At 40.7% G+C, this 19,447-nt stretch overlaps 1 protein-coding gene across 3 annotated transcripts in view; it reads left to right on the top strand.

Moving 5' to 3' along the window:
• ngly1 (N-glycanase 1) overlaps positions 1 to 11,453 on the top strand; it is a 58,973-nt gene extending 47,520 nt beyond the window's left edge. For all 3 annotated transcript variants that reach the window (XM_077590848.1, XM_077590846.1, XM_077590847.1), the window contains 5 exons: positions 5,443 to 5,553; positions 5,626 to 5,808; positions 5,892 to 6,077; positions 10,741 to 10,918; positions 10,989 to 11,453. In XM_077590848.1, the coding sequence (XP_077446974.1) occupies positions 5,443 to 5,553; positions 5,626 to 5,808; positions 5,892 to 6,077; positions 10,741 to 10,918; positions 10,989 to 11,164 (834 nt within the window). In that variant the 3' untranslated portion in view covers positions 11,165 to 11,453. The remainder of the gene's footprint in view (positions 1 to 5,442; positions 5,554 to 5,625; positions 5,809 to 5,891; positions 6,078 to 10,740; positions 10,919 to 10,988) is intronic.
• The last annotated feature ends 7,994 nt before the right edge of the window (positions 11,454 to 19,447 follow it).

Here is a 19,447-nt window from a genome sequence, read left to right as displayed (position 1 = left end):
TCGTCGCTTGTCGGCCATATTAAGAACAGGGCCATTCGCCAAACGGCTCAAAATGCTCTCAAATTTGGTCAAATCCAGCCGAAAACAGCGTTTAATGATTAAATACAAATACTAGTATTTGTATATACAATACTAGTATTCGTATTTAATCATTGGCGAATGGACGTATATAGACGTTTTTTTTTGCCTTATCGCGACATCATCGCGACATTTTACCGAGGAATTCACTTCCCTGGACTCGGTTCTAATGTCCAAAGAGCTCCAGTATTTGTATTTAATCATTAAACGCTGTTTTCGGCTGGATTTGAACCGATTGCTGTCATTTTTCGGCTCGGTTCTGCTACATTTGCCCGCCCAAGAGTGCTTATTCCCGGGCTGCCAAGCCCGCCCAAGAGTGCTTATTCCCGGGCTGCCAAGCCCGCCCAAGAGTGCTCATTCCCAGGCTGCCGTTGACGGTAGACTAATAAATTGAGAGTGATGAGCGGCAAAGAGAAATGAATCATTGATTTTTACTATAATTTGGACAACGTCAGCGGCGGGCCGGATTAAAAATCCTAACGGGCCGCATATTGCCCGCGGGCCGAGGTTGAAAAACTTGTACACACACGATCCGGGGGCGGGGCGAGCGCGCGAATCCCGTTTCGGCGAAACCTCCGTTCGCCCGAACCTCCGTTCGGCCGAATGACCGTTCGGTGGAACATCCATTCGGCGATCTGTCCGTCTGTCAAACGTCCGTTGGAGAAATGTCTTTAGGCGAATCATCCGGCCACGAAAACATTAAGGTAAAAAGTATAAAGTACAAAGTAAAGTAAAAAGGAATGTATTAAGAAATATTAAAATGTAATTAAAAAAAGATAGAAAGGCTGTAAAACACGAAAAACAAATAAGAGTGGACAGAGCTACAGCCACTGGTTGCCGCATGATGGCGCCATCTTGGAAAAAAAAGTTAAGGATAAACTAAAGACAGGAGAACTGAAAAGACAAACACCCACCAGTAAGAGTGAGGTGTGGAAAAGCTTCAAATTGATTGTTGAATATGCGACAGAAAGTTGCGTTGGCTTCGCTGAATGTAGTCACTGTGGCGTTTTGCTTTCATACGAGAGCAAAAAGACTGGCACATAGGCATTTAAACAGCTGCACTGACTAAAGTGATGATTGTCAAACATCTATATTATCATCTAAAAGATATAAATGTTTATACAGTGTTGTTCAACATAGATTTCATTACAAAAGACAGGCTTTATTTTTTGTATCATGAATCACCCCTCCTCACAAATAAAATATGAAATTTCAGGTTTTCTTTTGGCTCGGGCCTGCAAGTCAAGTTAATTCGCTGGGCTCGGGTCGAGCCCGGCTTTAAAACCCGCAGGCCGGGCCGGGTTGGCCTGGATTTTTTTGGGCCGATCTTACTTCTAGAAGGTACTTACAGTGAAGTGACAGACGATCTAGCGACGTGGTATAGCTCTAGGTAGCCTAAATAGTGAGTCACACCTGTTGCTGGAGCTGCGATTGATCCACCCACCTGCCTAGTCCTGGGCCTGACAGCTTTGTGCACAGGTATTTAAGAGGCTTTTTTTATAAAGAAAACAAAAAGAAATCCCTTCCGTGTCTTTGTTTCGAAGTGAATATGATGTGGACCGCTGCCGAGGTTCAGTCAATCTAACAGTGCGCTCTTAAGTACAGATAAAGTACACAGCAAGGAAACTTCACTTACATCTTTTACTGGGTAGGCTCGGTGCTGTCCTGCATCTCATAATCGCTCATTTTTGCTGTGTTATAGTGCTTTTGCTTTCATGCTCTGTGTTAGCTGTTCCTCACGCTCTTTGTCTACTTACCAACTACAATAACAATAATATGTCTGTTAACGCAGATGCCTCACTAGCGGAGAAATTGAACCGTTTCTTTGCCCGCTTTGAGACTGACAAATCAGACCCAGTCTCAACACCCCCACCACCACCCTGCAGCAATACACTGACGTTCCGGGAACAGGAAGTGAGACTGGTAATGCGGTCTGTGAACACCAGGAAGGCTGCTGGCCCAGACGGAGTACCTGGGAAGGTGCTCAAAGCCTGTGCTGACCAGCTGGCTGGAGTCTTCACGAAAATTTTCAATTGTTCCCTGCAACAATCCATCATTCCATCCTGTCTGAAATCTGCCACCATCATCCCTGTCCCCAAAAAGGCAACCATTGACGGCATGAATGATTATAGGCCTCTTGCACTCATGCCTGTGATCATGAAGTGCTTTGAAAAGTTGGTAGCCCGCCATATCAGGAATACAATCCCTCCTCAATTGACCCTCACCAGTTTGCTTATAGAGCAAACAGGTCCATTGAGGATGCTATTGCCATTGCTCTTCATACAGCACTGAGACACCTGGAACACCATGGGAACTACGTGAGGATGCTCTTCATTGACTATAGCTCAGCCTTCAACACCATAAAACCGGACATTCTGACTGACAAACTCTCCCACCTTGGACTATCCTCTTCAATCTGCTGATGGATAAAGAACTTCTTGACCAACCGACCACAGACTGTTAGACTTGGTCCCCACCTCTCTTCCTCCATTACACTGAGCACTGGCTCCCCTCAAGGCTGTGCACTGAGTCCTCTTCTGTACTCCCTGTACACATACGACTGTACACCCACCCACCAGTCTAACGCCATCATCAAATTCGCTGACGACACCACTGTGGTCGGACTCATCTCAGGAGGGGATGAGTCGGCTTACAGAGATGAGGTCAACAAATTGTCTTCGTGGTGCTCGGTGAACAATCTCACACTGAACACCACCAAAACTAAAGAAATAATCCTGGACTTTCGCAAACACGGCTCAGATCTGGCCCCAGTCCTCATAAATGGAATATGTGTAGACAGGGTCCAGTCCTTTAAATTCCTGGGGGTCCACGTCACGGATAAGCTCTCATGGTCTACAAACATCACGGCAGTGGTGGAGAAGGCTCAGAAACGACTCAATTTCCTCAGGGTACTTAGGAAGAACAACTTGGGCACCAAGCTTCTGATAACCTTCTATACAACCACTGTAGAGAGCATCCTGGCGTACGGCATCACAGTGTGGTACGCTGGAAGCACGGCGGCAGACAAAAAGGCCATGCAGAAAGTGATTAACACTGCCCAGAGGATTGTCGGCTGCTCTCTGCCCTCACTGGAAGACATTGCCAGCCCTCGTTACCTCAGCAGAGCCAGGAACATCATAGGGGACCCTTACCACCCTGGTCACAATCTGTTCCAGCTGCTGCCCTCTGGCAGACGCTATAGGTCCCACAAAGCACGGACAAATAGGTTAAGGACAGTTTTTTCCCCACATCCATCAGAACTCTAAATTTGCGGTAACATAACACACATTCCCTTCTGCGGTAATATGAAAAGATGTTTGGGTGGTGATCTGCCTCCTACTAGCTGACTGAAGGTAAGTGAAAGACAGTGAGAGGTAAGCGACCTGTATCCATAACAGCAGAATGCCAAATTACAAGTCCGTAACTATCACTTATTTAGGTCTTTTGCCGAGTAAACGCAGCTTATGGAGAAGCACCACCAATTTCGTCACACGCAGTTTCTGGGTGTGATGAGAAGTAGGCTTTTTGTGTTGTTGATAATGACGACAGGGCCTATGTCCGATTATTATTATTATGAACGTTGCTCTGGAAGTAGCATTTACGTCGCATCGGTGCCCCCATTCTTTGTGGTGTTCAGGTGGTGTAATCACAGTTTATATTCATCGACTTTTATCGAAGATTTTATTATTGTTTCCAAAAATTATTTGAGTATAATTATAATTATCGTTTTATCACCCAGCTCTGGTTTTAAGTCAAGATGGTTTGTGGAAGTGTTAATGTTGGTGTCAGGAACTAGATAGCAGTCTTCTAAAGGAAAAACATTGATGGATCCCTTCCCTGAAAACAATACATTAATTGCCGTTGAACATTGCTGAAGTAAACTTGTGGTGTGAATAAATTTAGTCTTTTGCTACGTGATGAGGGTGTGTTTGCAATATTTTTAAGTTTATTTAGTCTCGGCAAATTGTGTGGTGATGTTTCTCTGTTGTCATGAGTTAAGGTTCTCGCGTTATGGAAAACATCCATTTGTTGCCCGATAAATAAAAATGGGTACAGTAATTTGCACGGATGTGATTGTTTCGTGTCCGTGACCTCTGCTCAGAATTGTGTGGGTAAACTTCACCAATTGAATATATTAGAGGGTAAAGGTCCGTTCACATGTTTATTGGTCATCAAAACAACGCAAGAATAAAACAACGGTAAAAAGAGTTTGCAGTTTAGACATCCATAAAGCAGGCAGAATTGAAGAGGGGAGACACCCTTTTGAATTTTCAATTGCAAGGAGAATGGTCATTGGAAACCTCTTGTCGTAATTCCCCAACTGCGTTCTGCCAGTTTATTCGTAAAAGCCCTATTTACATGGCGTCCAAACCCTGACGGGAGGAATTCGCTGAAGCAGTTGGGACACTTGAGCTCGGTCTTGTATTAGGCAGCAACATCAGACATAACCATTTTAGCTTATCAGTTCGCTAAGAGATAACAAGACATGGTTTGAATTTACTCAGGTCATTGCTAAGTAACTTTGCGACATCTACAGCTCTCATAATAATGATGCGCACATAACTCCTACACTATTTCTCTAGTACTTGTTTCCTACAAAACTGTATCTAAACGCTACGTGAAACCATAGCACTTCAGCCCCGTTTCTTCCAAAGCAATAAATGAATTACTATCCATGTTTCAAGATTCTCTCTTACATACCTGTCCACCTCAGCTAAATGCTCCCCTTGTTAATGATTGCAATTCCCCTTATTAAGCGATTAAAAACCGTACAAATGCATACACACACACAGGGCACACGTAAAAGTCTAAAATGGAATACTACAAAGTGGACGGCTTTCGACAATGGTAGAACGGGCTCTTGCCGCCATCTGGCGGACAAACGCGGGTATCACATCTCCCATTATAACGGCCATGGTGGGAACTATTTCAGCAGGGCACATTTTCATATGCTTTATTTATTTTAAGACATTAATAAATAATTTCCTTATAATTTTCTCTCATTTTTTTGTATTTTCTCACATCTATTGTACAAAATTGGGACGCTTTGACCAATTTCAAAGGGTTTAGTTGGTAGTTGTGTGAGGACCGTGGAACGAATTACAGAATTTACATGTAAAGTACACCTCTACTTACGAAATTTTCAAGTTACAAAAAAAGTTATGGAACCAATTGATTTCGTAAGTAGAAATACGACTGTATTCTTAATTACCTAGTTTTCTGAACATGCCCTGCAATTGAATCCCTAAATGTCCAGGCTGTCGAAAAAGGTTGCTGAGATTCCGTTTTCATGTGATCATGATGTTAGGTGGAAAAGGAACTCAAACCTTGCACTAGAGTTAAATATTTTGTTGTGTTTTGTAGGTGGTTGATGTGACATGGAGGTATTCATCCAAACATGCAGAGGTGTTGTTAAGACGAACGAGTGTTCATGAGACTTGGTTGCTGCACACCATTATTAGACTCAATGTTTTGGTATGTTTTTACCTTCTTCTATAACACTTAACGCTGTTTATCATAATGTAAACTTCTAACTTCGTACCTCAGAGACAGCAATCCTTGAGTGCCAACAGGAAAGGCGAACTGACTCAACGGCTACTTATTGAACTTGTTGAGTTCATTTCTCCCCAAAAAACAAAAAGTGACCTAGGAGGACGCATATCTGGGTCTCTGGATTGGAAGATAGCAAGAGGAGAGGTTGGAGGTTCAATTTCATGTATTACTAAGCAGGTGTGGTATATGTTAGATGTGTTACCTTGGGAAAATTGGTCTCAGCCTTATATAAATAATTATGCACTTGTTTGTCATCTCAGGGTGCAGGCTACGTTTTCATGCCCACTGATAAAGAGAAGAAGGTGAAGTTAATTCATGTGTTGTACAATGCAACTAAAGATCAATACTATCGAATCTCCAATGACTTTGAGGTCATCCAACACTGGGATCGATGTGTGTGGAGTAAGGAGTCTGTCTTTAGGAAGGTGGAAATTGACTGGGAGATGGTATGTGCACTGCTTCGGTATAAATAGTAAATAGCCCTAAATCACAGCAGGGTCCCAACGATCTTTGCAGACATGCTGTTGACATTCAAATATTAAATAGATAGACAAGAAAGAAAAAAGTAATAATTATTATTGCATAATAAAATAGTGATTACTTCCTCCCATTTAAACAACTGGAAAGAGCAAATAATAACTAAAGAAAACAATTCGGTGAAAAAAGAAGGAAGTCCTAGCTTTCCATATATCCCCTTGTCCTGATTCTGTAGCTAACTGTAATATTTCTTTTTTTGAAAATTATTGTTCCATTGAAAGAAATAAGAGACACTTATTTTATTCATTCATCTATTCATTTCATGAATTATTTATTATTACTAATTACATACGTCTATTTACGAGCAACCATAGATTGAAAAAATGTCTGCCTATGTAATTTGTAGTCTCCCCGATTTTACGCAAGGAACAGCAAAGAGTGGAATGTTCCGATTTCTCTCGTATAAGACACCACCCCGACTTATACAAGAGAAATCGGAACATTCAACTCTTTTTAGGCAATTTCAAGGGTGCGGCTTATATGCGGAGGCGGTCAATATGCAAAAAAATACGGTATGTATTACTTTACTTTATTTGAATTTTTGTTGGCCTGCACCAGTGCTGTTCCTTGCGTAAAATCAGGGAGACTACAAATTACATAGGCAGACTTTTTTCAATCTATGGTTGCTCGTAAATAGACGTATTCAATTAATAATAATAAATAATGAATGAAATTAACAGATGAATGAATAAAATAAGTGTGTGTTCATATTTCTTTCAATGGAACAATAGATAATTTAAAAAAAAGATAAAAATTATTGATTCACAATTTCACCTCCATATTCATGGTTTTAATAGGGAGTTGAAATGTGTTACTTTGAAGGGAAAATGATAGCTTCACCAATAGGCCTTCCCAAATGCACGCACAAATAAAACAGACATCAGACTCATAACAGGTGTCTTTCAAGAGAGAATCGATCCTCACGCGCCTTCGTACAAGATCATTCTGGCGTACGAGGCATCTCTCTTGCTGTTTATTACATCAGATTTTACAACAGGCATCACAGAAGTCAAAACAATTGAGAGTCCTCCGGATCTGTCCAAGGGAGCGATATGAACCACCTTGGTAGAAGTCAAAACAATTGAGAGTCCTCCGGATCTTCCCAAGGGAGCAGTGTGAACAACAGTGTGAGAGGTCGATGGTTCTCAAAACATTCTTCTTCATTGCAAGGAAATATATAATAAGGTAAGACTAATAATCCTAAGTGTAGCAAAGCATTCTTCATTGCAAGCAAATATATAATAATGTAAGACTAATAACCCTAACAGAAAAACAGAAAAAAAAGGAAGTCATGTGAGCAGTTCAACCAGGAAGTGTGTCCATAGCTGTCTAGTTTTCAGCAAGTCTCTGGGTACAATAATAGCATAAGATACATATTACGCAGGTATCAAGGCTGATATCTTAATGATCGACCGTAAGACCTTCGATCAGGCTTAACAACTATTGGCATGTTTTGACATGCTAAACAGTACGAACACATGATAGCGGTGCCCTGAGCAAACGATGGTAGGCACAAGTAGGTGAGTTTTTCATGTTTTATGCAAGCTACTTTTTTCTTCTTGAATTTCATTCATAGACGTCAACATAAATTTTGTTTAGCTTTTATCATTTTATCTTTTCTCTATTTTGATATAAATGACCGTATCGGCCGCATTGTCTTGCGTTATGGCGTTTCGTCTTTGTCACCTTGCAGTTTTGTGTATGTCAAGTCTAATTTATGCGCATATAAGCCGTACCCTGAATTCAGTCATAATTTTTTTTAGTTACAAATACGGCGTGTATGCGAGAAAATACGGTAATTGTCTCATCTCCTCATCTCATCTTCTTTCGCTTTATCCGAAGTCGGGTTGCGGGGGCAGCAGCTTCAGCAAGGAAGGCCAGACTTCCCTCTCCCCAGCCACTTCATCCAGCTCTTCCGGAAGGACCCCAAGGCTTTCCCGGGCCAGCCGGGAGACGTAGTCTTTCCTGCGTGTTCGAGGTCGGACCCGCTTGGCCACCCGGTACCCGTCAGCTGCCTCCGGAGTCCCATGGTCCAAAAAGGCCCGATAGGACTCCTTTTTTAGCCTGACTCCATCCCTTACCGCCAGTGTCCACCAGCGGGTTTTGGGGTTGCCGCTACAACAGGCACTGACCACCTTTCGGCCGCAGCTCCAGTCTGCCGCCTGAGAAATAGAAGCACGGAACATGGACCACTCGGACTCAATTTCCATCGCCTCTTCCTGGCATGAGAGAAGCTCTGTTGGAGGTGGGAATTGAAACTTCTTCTGACAGGGGACTCCACCAGACGTTCCCAGCAGACCCTCACGAAACGTTTGAACTTCTGCTTGGTCCATACACACAAACAACAGACACATCCCGTCCCCCCACCCAAAGATGGACGGATGCTACCTTCTCGTACACCGCTGTAAACCCCAACATACAGGCACCGAGCCGGGGGGGGGGGGGGCAATAAATGTGCCCTCACCTGCTCGGCGCCTCTCACTGTGAGCAACTCCAGAGTGGAAGTGTCCAACCCCCCTCGAGGGGAGTGGTACCTTAACCTAAGCTGTGTGTAGAGGTGAGCCCGACTACACGAGCCGGAATTTCTCAACGTCATGCACGAGCTTAGGCTCTCTCAACCAGAGAGGTGACATTCCACGTACCAAGTGCCCGTTTCTGCAGCCGAGGTTCAGACCGCCGAGGACCCCTCCTTAGGCTGCCGCCCAACTGTCGACCCACCATAAAAAAACTGAAATATGATCACGACAAAGTATGGAAAGAGTTGTCGGTTTTTGATAATATCTTTGAATACCAACATATATGAAAACAGTGGTACCTTGAGATACAAGCTTAATGCGTTCCGGGAGTGAGCTTGTATGTTGGTTTACTCGTATCTCAAATCGTTTCCCATAGAAATGAACCAAAAAAAAATTGTTCCAACCCTCTGAAAAAAAACACCAAAATGCAGGATATTGGAATGGAAAAACATTTTTATTTGTTGTAATTCGCCAACTATTAACAGAGTAAGAAATGACTAGTTAATAGATGGCGAATTACAACCCATTTTTTTCAGAGGGTACGAACATTTTTTTTGTTCATTTCTATGGGAAACGTTGATTTGAAATACGAGTAAATCGACATACAAGCTCAGTCCCAGAATGCATTAAGCTCGTATCTCAAGGTACCACTGTACTTCAGAAAAAAATCCTGTGAAGAAGGATCACAGTATTCATTTTGTTGGTATTCAAAGATATCAAAAACCGACAACGGTCATTTATTTCCAAATAGAGAAAAGATAAACAGATAAAATGCTAAACAAAATTTATTTTGACGTCTATGAATGAAATTCAAGAAAAAAACTCACTTGTGCCCGTCACTGCTCGCTCGGGGCGTGGCCATCTGACCTAGTGCGGGACGCCGCCATCTTACCTAGGGCTAGTTAAATGTGCCCTGACTGGCCAGACGCGAGTAGCCTTGATTTTGAATAAAACAAAATTCCACTTAGTTTTTTTTTTGCTTTATTTCTTGTTCGAAAGTGAAAGCTATTGCAGTAATATGAACCATCGAAAGAATTGAGATATTTTGACATTAGAAGCAATATGGCTGCCACAACATATTAAACTTCTGGTAAGAAAATTGTAATTTCTGTCATTAAAAAAGCATCTGGTTCTCATCAAGAAAGACTTTTCTTTTTTCAAATTGAATAATTTGATATTTTGCATTTACAAAGTCAGGCATATTAACTTCCTTATGATATTGACCGTAATAATGTTCTTTTGGTTTCATACAGTATCTCAGAAATACCACTTGTGATGATTTTTCTTAAGATTTTCCTTTCAAAGTAACACATTTGTACTCCCTATTAAAACCATGAATATGGAGGTGAAAATTGAGAATCGAGGCGGTTTATACATGAGAAATTGTAAAATTCAACAATTTTAAGGAAATTTTAAGGGTGCGGCTTTTAAACGCAGGCGGCTTATATGCGAGTAAATACGGTCATTAATTTTCCTATGAACAAATCAGTAATCCATACATATTGACATAAGCCAATAAGCTGGTAAGGAGGGCCAGCTCTGTTCTGGGCTGTCCTTTGGACTCTGTGGAGGAAGTGGGAGAGCGGAGGATGCTGACCAGGATGATGTCCATCATGGACAGCACCTCCCACCCCCTGCATGAGTCTGTGGAGTCCCTCCGAAGCTCCTTTAGCAATAGACTGCGGCACCCTCATTGCAGGAAGGAGCGCTTCCGCAGATCCTTCCTCCCATCAGCTGTCAGGCTCTTTAACAAAAAAATGGCTGTGTGTTAAGACCTACCGTATGCATGCATGTACTTTTATGTGTATGTATGTATATATGTGCTAAGCAACACGCTTATTTGATTATATATTTATTCATGTATTTATTTCTTGACCTACTTATTACCTATCTATTTATGTCTAAAATGCCTTTCCTATTCCTGCATCCTCACCCTCTTGCCACTGGAACAACGACATTTCCCAAATACGGGATGAATAAAGTTATCCAATCCAATTAGTAGCATTTGTAGATCTGGTTTTGTTTTCCTAACTATTTGCTGCATTTCTTCCGTTAGGTATATATTGCCCGAACTGAAGGGTCATCTACAGGACAAATCAGCTGGAAATTTGACCTGGTGCCAGCAAAATTAAATGTGAAGTCAATTTCAATCAAGGCCTGTAGCCAAACATTCAATTCTGGGAAGGTCAGCTGGCTCTTGCAATCAGGCATAGTTACAACTGAGTTTGCTGGAGGTATATCCTTTAATTACTATTTCCCAATGTGAATTTGTTTGTTAATTATCTCTTGTATTTAAATCTACAGATGGAAGCATGAAATCATTCAACTGTCTAAATGGCTCCTATGAATTCACTGTCACTGCACTCCTCAGTGGTGGTGAAGGGAATGCATCGTGGCAACACTCCCAACTCTTTAGACAAAGTCTAAAGGAGAAAGAGGAGTCTTCATTTGAAATTGTTATTCACCTAAAAGACACATGAAGATAAAATTTAGCCTATTAATTGCAGTTAAACTTTTCTTTAGTTTGAACCCGAGTTTGTAATATTTTACTTCCATCCTGTGTATCACTGACCTGTGTAAACTGTTAAATGCTGTTCCAAAAAATTGCTGGTAAAAACAATATCTACTGTCAAGAAATGACCTGATTATATTAAAAGGAAAACAACCTCTAGTACAAATTACCGTTATGGTAAATACAGTTGCTTTCGCAAAAATATTTCTTTAATTGATTAAATGTCTGCCCAGTCGTTTGGTGACGATTTTTGGGAATTAGTGTCCTTTATTATTTTTTCTCCACGCTTATACATCGGGGGGAAAGAAAGCTATATATTTTTTCAATTTAGTAAACAGGATTTCTTCAGATGGATAGACAGAATAAAGGTGGACGCTGTATTCAATTATTTGAATAAAGCTCTCTCACCCTCAGCCCAAAGTTGGCATTAATTAGAATATTAGTGGGTGGGTTTCAGCTACAAAGGAACATCCAAAGCCCTTTGTTAGTTTGATCAATCGGTCAACCCTCTGGCTTGGGGGAAGGAATTTTATGATACCGCGCCCCATGGACAACAGCCAGATTCAGGTACTGTTTGTTTATAAAACAAACACCAGTGAGTTTTAACTTAAACATCTGTTACGGCAGAGATCTCAAGATATAACACTTAACTCTAAACTATGAGAGTAGGATATTTGGATACGGGTCAGGAAAAGGTTAACAATGTTTGTTTCTCTTTGAACAGCTTTTACAACTGCCAGAACACAGGAACAATTGTTTATCATGCAAATACTAAGGCCACATGCTGTGGTCACATTACTGTGACCAGGCTACACAACCCATGATCAATTAGAAGCAATAGCTTTGATCATGGTGAGTTCATGGTGAGCAAATTTGAATATCGCTCAAAGAAGAGAGAAGTTAATTTTTGTAACATATTATTCATAACAGACCCTTTGTTTACACGGGGAACCTGTGTAAAAAAAAAAAAAAACTACCAATCAAGTAAAATAAAAATTAACACATCAAAACCTAGAGTATGGTCAAAAAAAAAAATTCTTTATTTTTAAATGCACACAAAAGAAAAACCATACCGTACAGACTACTTTATTATGGGAACAAAAAACTATAAAGAAAATATAAAAATCAAATCCTCTTTGACTAGATAGTCCACAACTGAAGCTCTTCTGGCTTCCATATAAAGATCCATCAGCAATAAATGTCCACATTCTAAGAAAATTAACCATGGGTCACAGACATTATTTCATAATCTTCCATAAGAACAGCATCGAAATGGCCATGAGAAGGAGAGCCGGCAGGAGAACACAGAACGCGAGAATCATACACATGTAATTGCCAAGCAGATGCATTCGAAATAATACTAATAATAAATCTCCCAATCATAGCTTTTGTGCATGCAACAATACAACAACTAAGAAGTAAAAACAAGAAGAATAAAGTAGTAAAAGAAGCCATTAAAGAAACTATCAAATTGTTCTATTTTGCAAAATTGTCAAAAGCAATGCTAATTTTGTATTTAACAGTATAGGACATTCACATTTGAATAGAGACAGTATTTTAAAGCGTAATATCAGACGGCGCCGTTCACGCGGGAGCCAGTGGCAGTAGCTCTGTACACTCTTATGTTTTTCGTGTTTTACAGCCCTTCTATCTTTTTTTTAAATTACATTTTAATATTTCTTAATACATTCCTTTTTACTTTACTTTGTAGTTTATACTTTTAACTTCAATGTTTTTACAACTTTCCTTGTTCTGTTAGCCTGGCTTCTTTCGGCTACTTCTTTTTTGGAACCATTCAGCCATGCCTACACTGTCACACACATGGGACTAGCTCTTACAATACGCAGCAGAAGGAGCAACACCTCGGTGCCGCCGGAGATTCGGAGCTGGACAAAAGTGCCAGGAGAAGAGGCAACACTTCTGACCAACCATTCCATCGTGGGATAAGATGGAAGAGCTGTCGGCGCTTACCAGCAACGGAGTCGAGGGGCTCTACTCTGCTACTGCTGTCTTCAGCTCCAGACTACTGAGGAACTGTGCGGATAAGCTTGGAAGAGTGACTCTGCATATTCTCTACCTTGGTCACAGTCTGCAGAAGTTCCCCATCTTGTGGAAGACTTCCTGTGTGTGGTTCCAGTTTTTGTCCAACTACGTCTTTTGAGTCTGTATCCGTTTTTGGTACCGCAACCAAAATGGCGCCGTTCAAGTGGCAGCCGGTGGCGGTAGCTCCGTCCACCCTTGCTCGTTTTGTGTTTTTGCTGCTTTTCTGTCTTAATGATTTGATTTGGTGATTCTTAATGATCCCATTTACTTTGATTTGCTTTGTACTTTGTGCTTTGCTTTGTTGTACTGGCTAACTTATAACTATGCCCTTTCTTGCTACTGTTACAATGAAATTTCCCGAATACGGGATGAATAAAGTTATCCAATCCAATATTGGAAAAAAAACGGGGAAAAAACAGGAAAAAAAACTGTTCTGCCACTGTAGTATCCCACTGATCCAGAAGCAGGCTGAGGCAAACTGCTTTTTATCAGACACACGCATATCTTTGAAAAAACACAAATATCCTCCACTCCTCACAGCTTTAAGAATAAAAGTTCATAAATCATTTAAAATGCAGGCTCTGAACATATGCAACATTGTGACATACAAAAGTGGAATAAAACATACCAATCTCTGTTAATTGTATTCTAACAAGAGTGTCGTACCATAATTATATAGTTATTTTCCTTGCCATTCAATTTACTTCTCACTAGATTTATTTGTTATTGATACCATTGGTTGTTTAAGATTCTCTAGGCGGAAAAGTCTTTTTTGTTGTTGTTGTCCAGTGCTCTACACAATTTCAAAGGGATCTGATTATAAACAGGGAAAAAAGTCAGAATTAAGGCAAACCAGGCTGGATTCTTCACAGGAGTTCAAAAACCTCCTCTCCAGCCAGGCACAGAAAAACAGACGCTCCTTTCTTTGCAATAGTTACATTCACATCAATTAACATTCAGAAACAAATTAATACATTTAGATTTCTTAATAGAATTAAACCACCAACTCCCCCTGTTCAAGCCTGGCTCTATAACTGTGCCCTTTCCAGAAATTAAACCACATAACTTAAAAATGCATGGCAATCAAGAACTCCAAATTCATTCAATAATGTGCATCGTGTTGTATATTAAAACTAGTTGTTTGAAATTAAACATACCCCAATCTAGTAGCTTTTTTTTGTAAAAAAAAATAACATTACATTTTCTTTGTAGGTTGTCTATTATCTATTATAAAATTTTAGGCATAAAAAATGCAATTACATTTCTACCACGTATCCACTTCAACATCAAAAAGATAAAAACAATTTACAGTTAATTTAAGACATTAATTGCCAGGTCAGTTTACTTACATGCATATGAGATCATTTTTAATAAATGTTAAATAAGTGTTAACAAAAGCAAAATGAACCCACAGTCAGTTCTGGGAATGTTCAAAATAAGAGAAAAGAGAAAAAAGGCAAAACAAATATTAAATGAAGGTGGCCTACAACACTAATCAGAATCCTGGAGAAAAAAAAACAAATAAAACAACATTTAACCGATGTAATGTAATTGCAATTGGAGCCGCAGAGCCAGCATGCTCTGCACACGTCACGTGAACGCCACCCTCCCCAAATCCACATCTATTTTAAATTGGAGCAAGAAGTTACGGATAAACTAAAGACAGGAGAACTGAAAAGACAAACATGCAGCGGTAAGAGTGGGGTGTGGAAAAGCTTCAAATTGACAGTTGAATATCCTAGACTCTAGGATATTCTCTAGGACCTAGAGAAACTTGCGTTGGCTTTGCTGAATGTAGTCAATGTGGTACTTTTTTAATTTCCGGAGTTTAGGGAGCCCCCCGACGAGTCATAATATTAATAATAATAATAATCATTGACTCGACAAAAGCCAAATTGTCATCATACTCAGCTGTGTATGACGAAATTGGTAGTGCTTCTCCATAAGGTGCGTTTTCCCGGCAAAAGACCCAAATAAATGATAATTTCAGACTTGTTGGCATTCTGCCATGATGGATACATCGCATCACCCCCCGAGCGGATCACTTACCTCTCACTGTCTCTCACTTAACTTCAGTCAGCCAGTAGGAGGCAAATCACCGCCCAACGTCTTTTCATGTTACCTCACCCCGAAGTCATTACACAGAAGGGATTGTGTGTCATGTTACCGCAAGTTTAGAGTCCTGATGGACGCGGGAAAAAAACTGTCCTTAAGCCTATTTGACCGTACTTTGTGAGACCTATACCGTCTGCCAGAGGGCAGCAGCTGGAACAGGTTGTGACCAGGGAGTCTTATCTAATCTAATCTTATCGTGGTGGTGGGGTTTGTGTGTCCCAGTGATCCTTGGAGCTAGGGAAACTATGCCTATCATAAACCAATTATTTTATCTAAACCAGCCAGGTACAATTTACCTAATAATTTGGACGAATGCCATTTTTGCATTTTTAATTTCATGTTTGATATAATTAAAAACCAAATAATTCTTAATTATTAAGATCTAATTCGCAAATGACCCCATACGATGTTTACTTAAGATAAGAGCTATTTTCTGTAGCTCACTGTTACCACAATAAAAACCTACAATAATCAAATTAGAGAACTGAAGACTATAACATATTTTAACCATATAATCTAGTGAAGACTATGACATATTTTACTCATATATTTTATTACAGCTACTTCATCTTTATATATTATTATTGTATGATTAAACTATTGTTTTAACTCGATTACCATGCAAACGGAAGGTTCCCCTATAAATGCTTTTACAATAAACAAAAGCTCTCTGTCCAAGATTCTTGTGAGGTTGAATTACAGACAGCTACAAGATCAGCAGAGATAAGGAGGCAAGCGGAGAGGAGCTCCAAGGCCAGAGCTGAGCGGAGCGGAGGGGATAAGGAACAATGGACGATTGAAACATCCTAAGGAGGCATCCTTCAAGAAAGCCAGAGCCGGGGGGAGAGGAGCTTCAAGGCCAGAGCTGAGCGGAGCGGAGGGAGATAAGGAAGAATGGACAAATGCAACATCCCAAAGAGGCATCCTTCAAGACAGTTGTGTCAGCGAATGAATAATCATTTTCGTATCACTATAATTGGGCAAACTCGGGTTTTGGACTTTGTCTTTCTCATCCTCCACTGTGCATTACGACGCTCAGCTGGTTTATTATTTGGGAGGGGGCCCGGAGCTCTGTAAGGATCAATATTAGGAATAAATCATCTGTGGAGTAACTCGCAAACCCTAGTCTCCTTCCTTTGATGCTGAACACGCACCACTGTTGCATAATGCATTTTAGAGAAGACTACCATTAATCCATAATAAGCTAAATTAATTCCTCATCTGATATCCAACCATATCACAACTTTTTGCCGAGACCCCATAATCAAAATATGCTGCAAGCATAACTATATCATAGCAAAAGCCATTTTTGCGCACAAGTTTGCTTCAGCAACCCCTAGGGCCATTTGATGTAATGTCTTCACGGAAGGGGTCCAAAAAATGTTAGTCGCTTGTGCGGTCTGGGCACACAAGTTGCATTTTGAATCACTGCATATAATCAAGCTCTATTTCTCTCCACGTCCAATTGGTCGCCCCGCGGGCCGCGTGTTTCAAAACTCTTCCGCGTCCCAATCAAATCAGCAGCAGCACACAGAACGCTTCTCCCCGCAGTCGACGCATTATTTGGCAAGCCTAGAATAATAAAAAATGCAGGTTGGCAACCCTGAAAAACATTTAATTGGCCGTTTTGAATTTCTTTTCGTCTTTTAATCACTATATTCCCGCTAGCGGACGGGATCAAAGCCAGGCTAAGCTGCAATAGGCCATTTCATTCCAGTAAATTGACAGTATATTCAAATAATACTAACCCAGACATTTTACACGTTTCTCCATTCGGATCTCTTATCCAGACCGGAATTGTTTCCGAAACGGCGGTATCCTGACCACCTGCCATTGTCACAAAGACCCTCTTCCGCCTTGTACGCCTAGCCCCTGGAATATCCATTTTAATTGCTGTTTTACAAGCTCCAGTATCACACAAAAATTCCAATTGAATTCCTTTCACGAAAAATGTGATCCCTGGTTTAACCAAATCAAACAAATGCCAGTGTTTCCAGTAAATTTAGCTCAACATCTCCATATTCAAAGTCCTCATTCAAATCTTTTTGAGCAGGCATGCCGGCTAGTCATGCCAATTAGGCCTTGTTTTTAGAGACCCTCTTGTCCAGGCAATCACGCGATATATGCCCCAATTTTCCACAAACCCAGCACGAAGCATTTTTGAAAACTCGATTTTTTTCAATTTCCTCCTTTCTTTTCTCCCAATCTTTTGGCTAACATCCCTACGCTCCCGCCACCTATCTCAGTAAAAATTTTCCCCTTCAGCCGAGGAGGCCCCGCTATTCCTTTTATTTTTTACACAACGGACCCGTCTTATTACCCTCCTTTCTGTGGAACAAAATAGTATGCTCTGCTTTTCCAGCCTCACTTTTATCAACATGCTCATTCACACACCACTCAATTTTCTTAACATTTTCATCACAATGTTTTTCAGCCATCAAGAACCAATAATTGGTACCACCATATCCATTATCTTCCATTTTATTTAGGTTACTATGTTTAGTGCGCATTTTACCCTGCAGGTCTAGTACTTTATGCATATTAAGCTGGCCAGCAAACCCATATTTATTTATCCATAAGTTTAGGTGTTTAACCCTTGAAGTGCTTTGATTTTCAACAAATTTCCAATCTTTACACGGCAGATGCTGTTTTGGATTGTCATCTTTAGCCGCCTTATTATTTGAGTACCCCATGTCGAAGTGAGTTGGTGTGCAATTAGGTAGTAACTTTCTTTTTCTTTTCCGCCTTTGTTTGTTTTCCCTCAGGTTATCACTACACATGCAACACACAAGTATACCCTCCCACCTGGTATACTATCGGAGTTTAGTACCTTCCGGACCACAGTACAGGACACCGAACGACCTAAGTTTTGTAGACTCATGCTCTGTCTCTCACCTGTTAGGGACTAGTATTCACAGGGTTTTAATAGTCGCCATTCCCAGGACGCGAGTCTCATTTCTCAAAATGGACCTTCACATGCAATGCCCCTTCGCGCATTTGACAACCGTCAACAAATGCAAACATTCATGTGGCTCACCAGAGATGTCCTCATATGTCTCTTTTAGTCGGATTAGTCTTCAACCGTCGTGAATCCACGCGTCCTCGGTCAAGATCATTCTGCCGAATCGATGTCTCTCTCGCTAATTTATTTCATAAGATTCACAACATGCATCTCAGTTCTCAAAACAATTGTAGGTCTGTTGGATGTTCCCGAAGGAGTGCTGTGGACAACACTGTCAGAAGTCAAAACAATTGTAAGTCCTCCGGATCTTCCCAAGGGAGTGTTGTGCTTCCCAAGGGAGTTTGATGTGAATCACTTTCAGAAGTCAAAACAATTGTTGAAGGTCCTCCTGATCCCAAGGGAGCTCGATGTTTCGGTGTGAACAATAGTTTTGAGAATTCCAGCTGCAGAGGGGAGTGACCTTCCCGTTGTTTATCACGGTTGCAAACAGATGTACTAAAAATGACTTTTAATGTCAATAACTCCAAAATAAAGCAAAGCCTTCTTCATTGCAAGCCAATATATAAATAATGATTAATATCCCTAAATAAGCAAAGTGTTCTTCATTGCAAGCAAATTTATAATAATGATAACCCTAACAAGAAGAAAAAAGAGAAAAAAAGGAGGCTCAAAAAATGTTTAGGCTGATGCCCAGTCTCGGGTTTAGGAGGAGAGTGGTATCAGGATTGTGTTGGTTGGTTGAGGCAGGTTGGTGGTTCAATTTCGTCAACAGGTTGACTCTTGAGGGAGGAGGTATTACGGCTGTGAGCCTGGGTACACATATTGTAGTAGGTTGTGTTGTTTTGGCACTGGTGTTTGTAAAATAAAAAAATTGAGCTGTGATCTGGAAGTTGTAAAAGCTGTTCAAACTGTGGTGGGCCGTCAGGGCCTTCTCTGCTGGCCTAAGAAATATCTGAATCATAGATTATATTTTGTCCATCAATAATAATAATTCCAAATTGTCTGTTAGCTTCCTTTCCCCCTGGTTGCACTGCTTCCAGATGTGTTTTCATATTGAAGTATTTAACCAATTACATTTCAGCCATTATTTGTTGCCAGGGTCAGAAATGTGCCTAAAGGCCTTCACAATCA

Source organism: Stigmatopora argus, chromosome 21 (genome assembly GCF_051989625.1).
Source record: "Stigmatopora argus isolate UIUO_Sarg chromosome 21, RoL_Sarg_1.0, whole genome shotgun sequence".
Taxonomy (NCBI): Eukaryota; Metazoa; Chordata; class Actinopteri; order Syngnathiformes; family Syngnathidae; genus Stigmatopora; species Stigmatopora argus.
The sequence above is the reverse complement of the archived record's forward strand: the minus strand, read 5'-3'. Positions and strand labels throughout refer to the sequence as shown.